Raw genomic sequence first — 13,011 nt, 5'->3', positions numbered from 1 at the left:
TGGAAAAGATTTGTAAAGATAAATTTGCTGTGTGTTAAAAGCAGATTGACTATAACACAAGATTTCAGGCCCTATTTTCAAACCTGTGCACCTAATGATAATTCATCTGAATTAAATTAGGTTAAAATAAACTGATTTAAAGACACTTTAATTCTGAATGAGAGTGTCCACAGAGGGGTTTAATGCAGTTTAACTAATCCAATTTTAATTCACACCTTTAGCTAAATTTGGATTCACTTTCCTGAGGGTCTCCATGTAAACAAGCCCTTAGTTAAAAGAGCACAGAGACATCTAAAGGAAGAGGCGTTGTAGTTATTGGTCATCCTAGGTAGCTGTGCCTGAAGCTGGGCAGAATGTTTCCAATTAGGACAAGCAGTTCAGTAGGTTTCATGCTTCCACCACCAAAGCTAAGCCACTGAGAAGTCAGTGGGCAAAAGATTATAACCAGGGGGACTCGAGGCAGCCCTGTGGACCCTGCAGCTGAATAGAAGGTGTATTTCTGCTGTTTCCCAGAGTTCATGTCACTTTGGATCCAGTCTACAGACTCCTGTTCTTGCTGGAAGGTGACTGGAATTGCTGCTGGCCTGGAGACCCTTTTCCTGACGAGATTCGCTCTGAGTAGACCTTGTGACGTACGTGCACTTTTGATAGCCCACTACAGAGACTGAGAAGTCATCTTAGTGAAGAGATGAGAGAGGAGTATGTGTATACTAAGGAATACCTTGCACTTAACTTGCATAACAGCAATAAACAAGGAAATCTGTGTGCAAAACACCAGCAGCGTTTACCATACAATAGCTGTTTAAGAAAAGTTTTCACAAGTATTCCAAATGCTGGTTGCAGACATAGTTAATTAACTATATTATATTATATTCCTACACACAGACATACGACTGACCTCTGGCCTGTGCTTCAGCAGAGAAGTAGGCTGAAGTGCAGGAATACAAGGATCGTATTAGAGAGTTATACATAAATATTACCTCAGAATCCCCAACCTATTACACATAGAACACACTACCCACCATTGGCTGAGATAACTCTTTATTCACCCACCAGGGGAACAAAGATCATTCCATTTTATCTAATCCTGTGAGCTCTATATGTTACGGGCCCATTGGGAGATTCATTTCTTGATGACCCTAGATGGAAAAAAGTAACCATTATATAGAAATGCTATTTCAACCGAGAATGTGAATGTAGATTGTTGTTGTCATTGGTATAGAAGTTTGTGTGTATTAAAGTGAAAAATCAATACAAAAATTGAAAAAGGTTTTTAAAAATTATTCTTTGATGTTAATAGACAGTAATTATTAGTGTAATAAGGAAAAGATATACAAGTTTATAGCCCAAAGCTCTAATTGTTACAACAGCCAATATATTCTGAGAAATATGTTAAATATATACAGCATTGAAGCCGTCACAATGGACCTATGAGGCTGGATAAAACAGGGTATTGTAAATTACAGCTTACTAAATTGCAATTGTACAGCTAATAAAAGGCTATAGTTCTCAGCGGAGCAGACTGACAGTTAATTTTCACAAAGAATTTATTACAGAATTTTCTTATAATTATCAGGAGTGAACAATACTTGTCAAACAGTTTGGAGAAAGAGAGAATGGAGAAAGAGAGAAGTCCTTGTGAATATTGCTAGATTATAGTAGCTGAATTCCAGCCCAAGTATCATCCATTATTTCACCATTTTCATAGAGAAACCAGAAAAAATATGATTCACAGCATTTTATGATCTTTGGTGGAGCATTATGTCATCTTTTAGACAGTTACTTCCATTTGCAGCATTTTACAAAGTGACATTAATGGTCTACAGTGTTGTAATGAGCCGCAAAATGGCAAACATGCTTTCCTTTACTTTGTCTGATGACTGACCTTCTACATTTTTAAAAACGTACTCAGAGCCTTTGGACATGCCTCTCTTTATAGCGAGATATCTCTATGTCTTATCTGGTAATCGTCTGGCACAAGGGCATCCAATTGCCATGCTTATTACAGTATTTTAGACAAACCTGAGATAAATAATCTAAAACTAGACTTCAGAAAGTATAAGAACATTGACTATGGGGAAAAATCCTGCTTGAGCAGGAGGATGGACTTTCCAGCTCTAATATCTACAACATGAGAATTGTTTTCCCATGTTTACACCTCAGGAAGTATGAACGCATTTTTTGCTCTCCTCATGCTGAAGTGCAGAATATTGTGAAGATGCACAATCTTGTTCAGCAGAATTTGGGACCTGCAGACCCTCAGGAGCTTCTCGAATTCTAAACCTACCATTGCAGCCACTTCTTTAACTCATACACAAGGCTTCATGATGTGATCATAGTTCTTCCAGCTGAGGAGAAGAGCATTGCGGCGCCTGAATTAGCTAGAAGGACTGTTTGCGGAGTGACTCAACGGATCACTTTAACAGGTGTTCTAGATGCTGATGTCCATAGCTCCCATGGTAGCACAACGTGCTACTTCTTTGCTACCAGCCTGGCCCAAAATAATTTAATAATCATTTCAGAACATGCGCATATCTTGTTCTGATAAAGTCAATGACCTGATAAAATGGCTGATTATTGCAGCCGTCGTTGAGTGCAGTTCAAACTAAAACTGGTGTTAAACCAGTGTCTCTATACAATGATGTTTCAAGTCCAGCAAAATGGTATTGTTTTTTTTCCTCAGTAATGAACAAAGAAGGGAAACAAAAGACTAGAAATATTGGCCTTCTACATCTAAACTTCATGTTCTCATCTGTTTATCATGAACCTAAATATCAGCCTGTCTAACACCTTATTGATACATTTTAAAAGTAAGAAAGGGACATTTTAATCAGGAACAGATGATAAGACATTTGTAAATGTTAATAACTCTTCCAAATACTGGATGAAGAATTACATTCCCCTATAAACTGATAGGTGAATTATTCTACTGCTGCATAATTGCATTTATCACTAGACTCATTCACCCCTTCCTAATTACATAGATGTTGTTTATGTGCATACACTGGACCTGATCCCTAGGCTAAGATGCTGAGTTATAAGGTACCATACTATGTGTGTGTGTGGCAGGGGCCAAATCAGGGGAGAAGCCATAATGGAAGAATCTGCACTGCTTTCTCAAAGTGGATTATGTGGTGGGCCTTTAGGTTAGAAAATCCAGGAAAGCATCAAAGCTTAACTTTGAGCCCACAGGAGTCAATGAGTGCATAATGTCAATTGGAATCAATAGACATATCCACTTGTCGTTCTGCCCAGCAAGAAGCCCTGATCCAGTTATCCTGGTACCCAGATGGCAAATCCCGATCATGTTTCACTACTTTTCATACTATTCAAATCTTTTAAAACTTGGGCTTTGCTCATTTTCTGAGGGGCAGGCCCACAATTTTTTTCAAAGCATAGCACAAGAGGACATTTCGGCTTTAGGAAAGACAGCAAATACTTGTGTTATACTGTTTTTAATTACATGCTGCTTTTTTCCTTTCTTTTTAAGCTTATTACAATAGATTATCGCTCTGCTGCGTGATAGTATATAAAGACACAGCAGTAGATCTCACTGGTATATTATAGAAATAAAATTTCTGATACTACTCCCATAATTAATTTCCACAGGGAAACCAGTTTACTTTAGTAAAGAGATTAATGAAAATGTTGCCCAGGATACAATTCTCCTAGTGAAGTGCAAACATTATTATCTCTGATTGGAAAGTATGGAACTGTTTTAAATGAACATGCCATCAACAGGGGGTATATTTTATCTTTTTGAGGCCATTGGCTTTATAAAATGGAGGATTTTTTGAGAGCTTTCCGATCTGCAACAAGTAAAGATAATGCTGATCACTTATCACAGTTATGGTGCATGAAGAAGAAAGTATTAACTTACTTAAAACTGGTGGATCAAGAGCGAATCTGTAACAGAAACCCTGTCACTCTCATGGCAATAGGATAAATTGCCTTTTCAGCTGCTGGCTCAGTGGACTACATTAAAGGAGTTCTTAGCTCCGCCACTAACTAGATGTGTTGTCTTGTGCAAGACATTTAGCATTTCTATGCCTTGGTGTCCTCATCTGTATAATGGGGATAATACTAATCTGCCTGACAGTCACTGGACATTCACACACTAAAATGCTTGATTTGTATAAGCAATCACAATACTTCGGACTGCACATTTTAAAAACTTGGGTCTGCTTTGTTAGCTGTGCTCAGAAAAAATGCTTTCAAGCAAAAACAATAAAATATAACTATACAGTATATTTTGACTGAATTTTGGCCTATGAAACTAATTAGTTTATACTATGAGAAAGAGATCCTTTTGAACGACTGCTGTTACACTATACAACTTCTATTAACATTAAAGGCAACTCCACCCAGGATTTTGAAATCAAAGAGGACCTTTTAGATCTTGATTTAGGTGGGATTTGGAACTGTCTTCTGTCTTGGTTAGAAGTGATACCCTATAACGGATGTTAAGTTACAGAGTTCTGGATCAAGGCATAGTTAGTGCATTCGATGACAGACAACAAGAGAATAAATCTGGAAATAGTAAAACATTTTGGATACTCAGCAACAGACTATTCAAGCAAATGGACGTTTAGACTAATTTCCAAACATAATAGGAGAGAAATATTCCATTTTTAGATGATGCTAGATCATTTATATGCCTCCTATGATAGTAACTGACATTTAGCTTTCTAGCTGCCTATTAATGCTGCTGTTCTTTCCGTAGACACGCATCATTCTTGTTAATATCAATAGAAGTCTGGGTATGAATAGGGAGAGGAGAATAAAGTGATGACTGGCAGCAAGTAACCACAAGCCTAGACATAACACTAACCTATCTCACCAGATTTGTTCAAAGGTGTATCAGTGCAATGCTAAGATAGACCACTTAGGAGAACTACCAAACTGCCAGTTTTATGTTACAGACTGGTGAACTCAACTACAAAAGAGACAATCCAAACTGGAAAACACATCTTCAGAAAAATGACATTTACGGATACCTGACAGCAGCCATTTTAATGTCTGTCTAGTTTTACACTATACCTATCATCAGAGTAGCTGAGCACCTAATCACTGATATATTTCCTGGGCTAAGGCCAACTCAGTTGAATAATTGTTGTAGGATTGTTCAGCTGAAGTCGTCTTGTAATATTCCATTGACACGGCTAGCTCACATCAGCAGCACAACCAGTGAGTCCTACCTGGAACATTCTCACTGACTGCTGGAGATTAAAAAATTTGGGCTGCTCCATTGTGAAAACTGACAGTGTTCAATAATACCCAATAACTCCCCTCTTGAGATACAAAATCTCCTCTCGGTTTGTTAACTACTTGTTTTACCAGTGGGATTTCTAGGAAACATGGAGAGATGTGGTGGTAATTTCTAATATTTTAGAGGAATTTTTTGTAACATACAACAATAAAATGCACAGCTGTATGTGGGATTGTTCATCTGGGAACAGGTCTGGCACTGTGCTTTTACCTCCTATTCAGAAGGAGGGGGAACACTTATTATCTGAACTAGTGGGCTCCCTTCATTTCAATAAAAGGTTTATGAGTAATAGGTTTGCCTAATGGCAAATACTGACCTTACAGGTTTTCTGATAGCAGAAAAGCAGGCTTATATTCACTTTCTTTGGGGTATTTGAGTGGGACTAGGCAATATTTATCTTTACTTATTATTTGTACCTACAGTGCTTTGTGCACTGTCCATTCATAGAGGGTTAGATCATGAAGGTAAAGTGATTCCTGAGTAAGGGAGGTATATAGTTGTGTTGCCCAAGAGAACAGAAAAGGAAATGAATTGGGACTCAGAGAATAACTTGTAGTAAAAGAACATGGCAGCTGAGTAACACTGGCCAACATGTCAAAGCTCCCCACCCGTCTGTCCAATTCCCCACCCACATGCAATGGAAGGGGAGTGGACACCCCACAAAATCTGCTTTCTCCCATCCCCCTTCCTTGCCTTGTTCTGTAACCCATAATGCACATAGCCTGAACAGGGGAGAAAGGGCCAGGTTTTACCTCCTTATTTTCCTGTGTGAATGCATAGCATGATTTGGCCAACAGTCCCTGTTCCAGAAAGCTCACCAAGAAACAGAAGGGAAGGGCTGAGAGAGTAAATAAACTATCAGAGCTGCAGCTGTTAATATGGGATCAGCTCTCCTCAGTCGGACATCTGCAAGACTGTTACAGAGCTAGCCCCCTCCTGAACACACCTTCATGGCCAGAGGTCACTCTTCAGCGCCTGACTCAGTGTCCTTCTCAGTGAGGTAACGATGAGGTCTCTCTGACGGCCCACAAAGTGAAACAAAACCCTATTTTGTATATATTACTGTCTCTCTCTTCAGTGGAGCCTTCTGGAAAAGTATTTAAACAGCAGTTAACAGGCTCTTACCTCAGAGCCCAGGCACACTCTTAAAGTCCCAAAACAAAGTCTGTGGGTTCCAGCAGCAGCTACTTCTCCTATAAGGCTTCAGGCTTGGCTCAGTGTCTCTCCCAGGTCTCCCTGTCTAGAGAGTTCTGTGATCCCTTCTCTCTGCCCTGGCAGCTTCCTGCTGCTCTTTTATTGGGCATCAGCTCCTGTTTGGCCAACTAATTAAGTCCTGCACCCACTCTCCAGTGTGACACAGTTAGGAATCAATGTGGTTAGTCTTAGGCCCGCCAGCCCTTAAGGGGCAAGCCACCCTGTTACAAAGACGCTGCTTATTGATTCCATTATTGCTGGATAATTATTGTGATATCATAGAGGTGAATCTTGATGAGGAAAAGAGGGTAGTGGCCTGGTGGATTAGCTCAAAGAGGACGTTTCACACACAAAGGAACAACAAGGAAGAAAGCAAAGGGAAGTTTGTGGGAGGTTGGAATAATTAGAGAAGTGAGGGTGAAGAGATAATGCAATGAGATGAGAACACATAGGTTGGAGGGGAAGAATTGTGGAGGGTTTTGGAACTAAGGAGAAGAACTAGAACTTGATGCAATGGGAAACAAAGAAGCTAGTGGAGGGGTTGAACTAGGGTGTGGGATGTTCAGAATGACAAGCAGAGAAGATTATTCTAGCAGTTGTAATTTGTATGGGCTGGAGATGGATGATGTGCATTTCAAGAGACCACAGAGGAGGAGACTGCAGTATTAAAGATGTGATATGATGAGGACATGGATGAGAGTTTCAATAGTGTGGCCAAAAATAAAGACAAGTCAGTTCTTAGATGTTATGGAGTAAGACGTGCAAGATTTGGACATGATAGGAATGCGTGGAGCAAGCAAGGAAGAGGGATTATTCAAAGAGAACCCCCAGGCTGTCAGCTTGAGTGACAAGGAGAATGTTAGTGTTGTCAAAATTGACAGAGAATAGGGGAATCGAGGAAGGCTAGGGAGGAAAGATGCTTAGTTCTGGCCTTGTTAAGTTTGAGTTGACATCAAGACATCCAGGAGGAGATGTCAAAGAGACAGCTTGGAATGTGGGACCAGACAGATGGAGAGATCAGGATGGAGAGAAAGATTTGAGAGTCAATGGTAAACAGGTGAGTTATCCAAAGAAAGGATAGGAGGAGACAGCCAATCACAGAGCTTTCCAGGACTCCCATGGAAAGCAGCAAAGGGGAGAATGCTGACTCACAAGAAGAGATATTGATGGAACAGTCAAAGAGGTAGAAGAGATACAGGAGAGGATGGAGTTACAAAAGCCAAAGGAGCCAAATGTGATTGGCCATGTCAGAAATGTAATCCCTTGGGTAAATATATTTTCTTCATTTTCGCCAATATTTTTTCCAGTAAAGTCAATTCTGTTTTTAGCAAGGTGCTCGGGCATGTCGTTTTTCATATTTACAGAGAGATATATTACACAAGTCTGAACTTTTTAGCTGTTTTTTAACAGATCAAAGAGGTCTATACTTACCCCTCCCCAAACAAAATTTAAAAAGTCAGTGAACAGAATTACCGTGCATTTCAAAAGTGCCACTCTGAGGCACAGTAATTGAAAGGACCATTTAAACAACAATAATATGGCTATGAAATATGCACTCGTAGTTGATAACACGATGTGCTCTATACCATTAACTTTTAATTAACTCCAATTTTGCCACAATTAAACTCAATTAGAGCAGAATGTCTGACATTGCAATTAGCTGTATATAAACGCCCCAGTTGGTGTCACATTGAATTAACATCTCCTGATGGTGGATTCTCTTTCCAAAGATAATGGATTTACCATCATAGGATTGTTAATTGGCCCTACACCTCGTGTGTTATGTGTATCTGAGACAGGTCACACAGAACAGATAGTTCCCTGCATAAACACGATTGAGAAAACTACACAGATTTCAAACATATGCACCCTGGTTCTTCATTGCACTTCAAACTGTATATTTATTTACATCAGCACAAAGTAGGTGTAAATGCTACTATTCTTATCTGGTGACATTTTACACTCACTTTGCACTGATGTCCATAACAACACCAGGTGCCACAGAATAAGTTCCATAATGTGTGTAAGAATAAATCATATCAGATACTCATCGTGGTGCAGCAACCTACCGTATTTTATTGATACAGTTTACTTTGAAAAACAATAATGATAAAGTCTATCACATATTCACATGAGAACCTCACCCTTACTCCTTGCATAGTCGAACTGGAACCAGAGGCCAAGACTGTAAACCCCTTACTTTCAACGGCAGGCAAATACATATATGACTACTCCCATTTACATTAACGAGACTACTCATGTAATTTATGTGCCTGATATAAAGCCCTTTGAAGTCAGTAAGATGACGTCTCCCATTGTCTTCGATCAGATTTGGATCAGACCCTAACTGCTCACTAATGTTGACTAATGGGCACATAGTCTAAACCTAGCAAGAATACTCACAAATGAATATACGCTCAATGTTAGTCGGGCATTAGAATCTTAACTGGCAATACTCAAAGATTAAGGTACTATTCAACATGAATAAAGGTGGCAAAACTGAGCCCTATGTCTTTAAGAGCAAAGCTTTGTAAATACTTCAAATGCCCTGCTACATTAAGTGGCATCTTTTGCTGTTTGGAAAAAAAAGTTTAACTGGAATAAAACAAATGAAAGTTGGTGTGACCGGAAAAAAATGGAAAAATGAATGTATACACCCACAGATAGATATTTAACTATAACAACACTTATTTGGTGCTTTTGCAAGCACAATGCAATATCACGTGAAATACCAAGGTAACTGGGAAAATAATGTGTTGCCTTTTTAAAGCGATATATGTAGACCTTCTTTTCAAAAGTGCAGAGCACTTACAACTCCAACTGAAGTCAATAGATGTTGTTGAGTCATTCAAACCCTGAGTGCTTTAGTATCTTTTGAAAAAGACACATTTCATCTTCAATTTATAAGGTATTTCTGGACTTTTCCCATCACTTTTTGTTTGCTTTTTGGTAAATACATAGAAAACAACCTATTAGCTGGTTACTACGGCATGCAACTTCTCACCAATTGCAGAGCATGGGTTTGGCTACAGTAAGGACAATCTTCTCTATACATTACATAACGTGTTTTGGGATTGGCTTGGTTACTTTGTGAGAACTAACCCTTGTAAGCATGCTCTGTCCCCATGCTGTCCAGGTATTACCTACACTTCACCTCATCTTTACCTTTCTGGTTTGTCTTGTCCACTGTTACCTTGGTCTTTGTAAATGGTTCCCTGGGTGTTCTCCCACTTATCTTGGCTAGTTCAGAGGTTCTGTCTCTTAGCTTTCTGACCCACTTACCCATCTTAGCTAGCACAAACATTCAATTTTGAGCCTGCTGATCTATTTAGCTCTCTAATCCTTTCCTCCAAGAAATGAGCCTTCCCTCACGCCCAATTACTCATGTCAAGACAAGCATACAAGCAGATGTAATGATTCTAGTTCCAGAGCTCAATCATAAGCATTGTATGGATGTGTTTGTCTTTCTTTGTGGAAAGATAGAGGAGTATTGGACTTGAGAATTCGAGGCCCAGCTGAAACGTTTTGGGCCTTGTTGGTCTTATAATATTTACAGTTGCAATGAAATTCAAAGGGATGCCCAAATGGATAAAGTAACCTTGTTTTTCATCTGATTCAAAATGATGGTATCTCCAGCAGAACAGGGTTTTTATTCAGTTGAGCTAGGGTTTTGATTCAGTACAGATGCCAAAAGAAGAGTGATGTCTGTTAAATGACTGACACTACTTACTTCAATGCTTAGATATTCTTTTCATCTCCCATTCAAGTGCTGAACTGATTCGCATTCGCATACCCTGCAAGACCTGATGAAATCATAACATCAGGTGCTATAGCAAGAGGCAATGGAATTTCAGCTAAACAGATTTGGAAGAACCAAATGTGGCGATCAAATGGGATAATTTAAGGGAGATAGAGAAGCAGAAAGAGATGAAAGGAAAGTGCTCAGAGATATTAATTAATGTTCAAGCTAAAACGTTCCATCTACAGCTAAGTGCATTAGGAGTAAAAACAAGAAAACAAAGAAGAAAAAACCCACTAAACACAAAAACATTTATCACCCAAAAATTTAAACACACACATACACACATTTAAACAGGAATGTAGCATAATGGTGATGATTGCCAATAGTATGAATAAATACATGCATAAATTCCAGCTGTCCATAACATTTTTTTTTTATCATGGAAAAGCAAATCCCTAGGTGCCTTCTTTTTAGTCTCAGATACAAAGATATGTATGTCTGAGCTGTGCACTTATACTGGCATAGTACAATGTATGTCCATGCACTGTACATATTCTATTAATATTAGCTGGAATGCACAACTTCTGCACAAATCAGATTAACAGCTTGAGAATCAAAGTGTATTGGCAAAGTTAAATTAGGTCAGTGATGTAGGCCTTCCTGGAGCCGTAGGCATAACTAACAATGTGAACCAAAAGCTGTTAACCATAGTAGGCCTGGTCTTGGCAAAATAACAAGACACTAGGTGTTAGTTAACACCAAGTAAGCACATTCCTGACCAGAGAAAGATGGTACAAAAAACACAGATCTCTGAAGTAATTATGTAAACACATATGTAAACACATAATCTTTGTATCAGCCCTGTGGATAGGATCCGGGTGTCCTGACTGAGCTTTTACCTTGTCACATGCATAAATGTGTTAGCATCTCTTTAACCCATTGGACAGGGCATTAGCACTGTGCTTTCCTTACAAAAAACCTGGACAAGCACCTTCACCACCGAACTGAGCCTGAGGAATTTCTTTACTAATAACGTTGAGTCTCCTGAATCAGCAAGCTGCACTCTCTGCTACTGCAGCTGACATCGGCACTCTGGAAACAGCAGCGCTCGGCAGCCTTAACAACGTTGCAGTAGTAACAACCTTCCACAGCACCAACAACTGGTCATATTTTTTTGTAATTATTTTCCATAAATCACACTTTCAGTCTTTTCAATAACCACTGGAATTTCCCCTGAAAGCAGGGGGAAAAAAAAAAAAAAGTATTTCTATTCTTTGTCTCCTAACTAGTTGCCATTGCTATGAGAATTTGCACAAATAGAAATAAATTATGAAATGAGTTTATCCATAGTACAATCCTTTGTCAGAAGCCAGTAATCTGACCATAATACTTGGAGGAGATGATTTGCAGCTTCTCTAACAAATACAAATTCTCCTTTAATGGTAATTTATTCAGAATTCCATTGATCAATTCACTAATCCCACTGACCTGGATTTAGGAGTCAACTTGACTTTTAGGTTTCACCCCGCCAAGAAGAGACTAGGGAATGATTTATATGCTTGCATTTAGAAGTTCAAAGCGTATTGTATTGGTAGTAAGCATAGTATTGATCGATAGTTACCACTAAAGAAAAACAATATGGTGAGACGCGCGTCCTTGAATAGCTTTTTTCCCTTAATATACTATATTTTCTATACTCTTTCTGCAAATAAGTGTAAGCTGTAGTTTTTACAGGAACTCAAGTATTCAATATTAGTATTATTAAGTGATATTTGCACTTTTTAAATTGCAATATTAACATTCAGTATTAATTTTAATGTGATTCACAGTACATTTTTCAGATTGACATACTGTAAATGTATTAAAGGTTACAGCTACAGTTACATTCTTCTTCTGGTTATGTATTGCCATAACTCTATTCCGCAATGATGAATGACTATTAAATTACATGTTTGGGTAATCAGCTAGCTGGTTCCTAAAGTCTATATACGCAATGGATTGCTGTTTAATTTACTGGTTCAATGTATAGCAGTTCCATGCATCAATAAGGTCAATGCCATTAGACATAATCCTCCAGAGAACAGCAAATGTAGTGTACAAACTTTTTCACTTCTAAAAACTTGAAGTTACACACAACTCAGATTGGTCTAGTACTGAAATGGTTGCATTTCCTCTAAGGCTCTGTTGGAAGCTCTAGATTTCTCACTGAGACACCAATATTACAGTCTTTATTGAGGTAAAACCCCATTTGATGGGATTAAACACTGTTGGATTTAGATCTTAAATCTTTTTCCTCTTAGGTTTACTACCTTTAGCAATATTGGGTGAAAACCTGACCTCATTCCAAATAATGCCACAATTCCAATAGATTGAAGTGGAACCAGGATATCACCTTTAATGGTTGTGACTGAATGGCCTTTCTGAGATCTTTCCATTCCAACTATTTTATCAGTAATGATAATGAATAAAAAAATAGAAAAGAAAAGAAAGTATTAGTAGAGCTGGTTAATGTTTTACTAATTATTTTATATTTGTCAATATAACTTTTCAGGTAATTGAAAAATGTCTCTTTTTTTCAAAATATGCTTTTTTTTAAACTGGAAAATGATTTTTTGTTTATAGTTTTTCAATACCACTACCCGTTTATCTTCCTTTCCTCCTTGCCTCCTTTTAGTGGAAAAACAGAGAAAAGAAAATGTGAAAACGGAGAGGAAAAGGAAAAATGAAAATAAAAAAATCACTCTCGTTCTGAAACCAGCAAAACAATTTTTTTTCAAAAACCTGTTTCATTTTTCAAACAGCTCTA

The 13,011-nt window shown here is 38.3% G+C and overlaps 1 protein-coding gene across 14 annotated transcripts in view; it reads right to left on the bottom strand.

Moving 5' to 3' along the window:
* Positions 1 to 13,011, bottom strand: part of CDH13 (cadherin 13) — a 689,068-nt gene that overhangs the window by 324,841 nt on the left and 351,216 nt on the right. The window contains exon 6 of one of the 14 annotated variants that reach the window (XM_067540172.1): positions 1,043 to 1,139. The exons of the other annotated variants lie outside the window; for them this stretch is intronic. Coding sequence (XP_067396273.1) covers positions 1,104 to 1,139 — 36 coding nt within the window. The 3' untranslated portion in view covers positions 1,043 to 1,103. Of the gene's footprint in view, positions 1 to 1,042; positions 1,140 to 13,011 lie in introns of those variants that run through there. 14 annotated transcript variants of the gene reach the window in all.

The sequence above is a fragment of the Emydura macquarii genome, unplaced genomic scaffold, assembly GCF_026122565.2.
Source record: "Emydura macquarii macquarii isolate MOO-44397 ecotype Brisbane River unplaced genomic scaffold, CSIRO-AGI_Emac_v2 contig_561, whole genome shotgun sequence".
Taxonomy (NCBI): domain Eukaryota; kingdom Metazoa; phylum Chordata; order Testudines; family Chelidae; genus Emydura; species Emydura macquarii.
The sequence above is the reverse complement of the archived record's forward strand: the minus strand, read 5'-3'. Positions and strand labels throughout refer to the sequence as shown.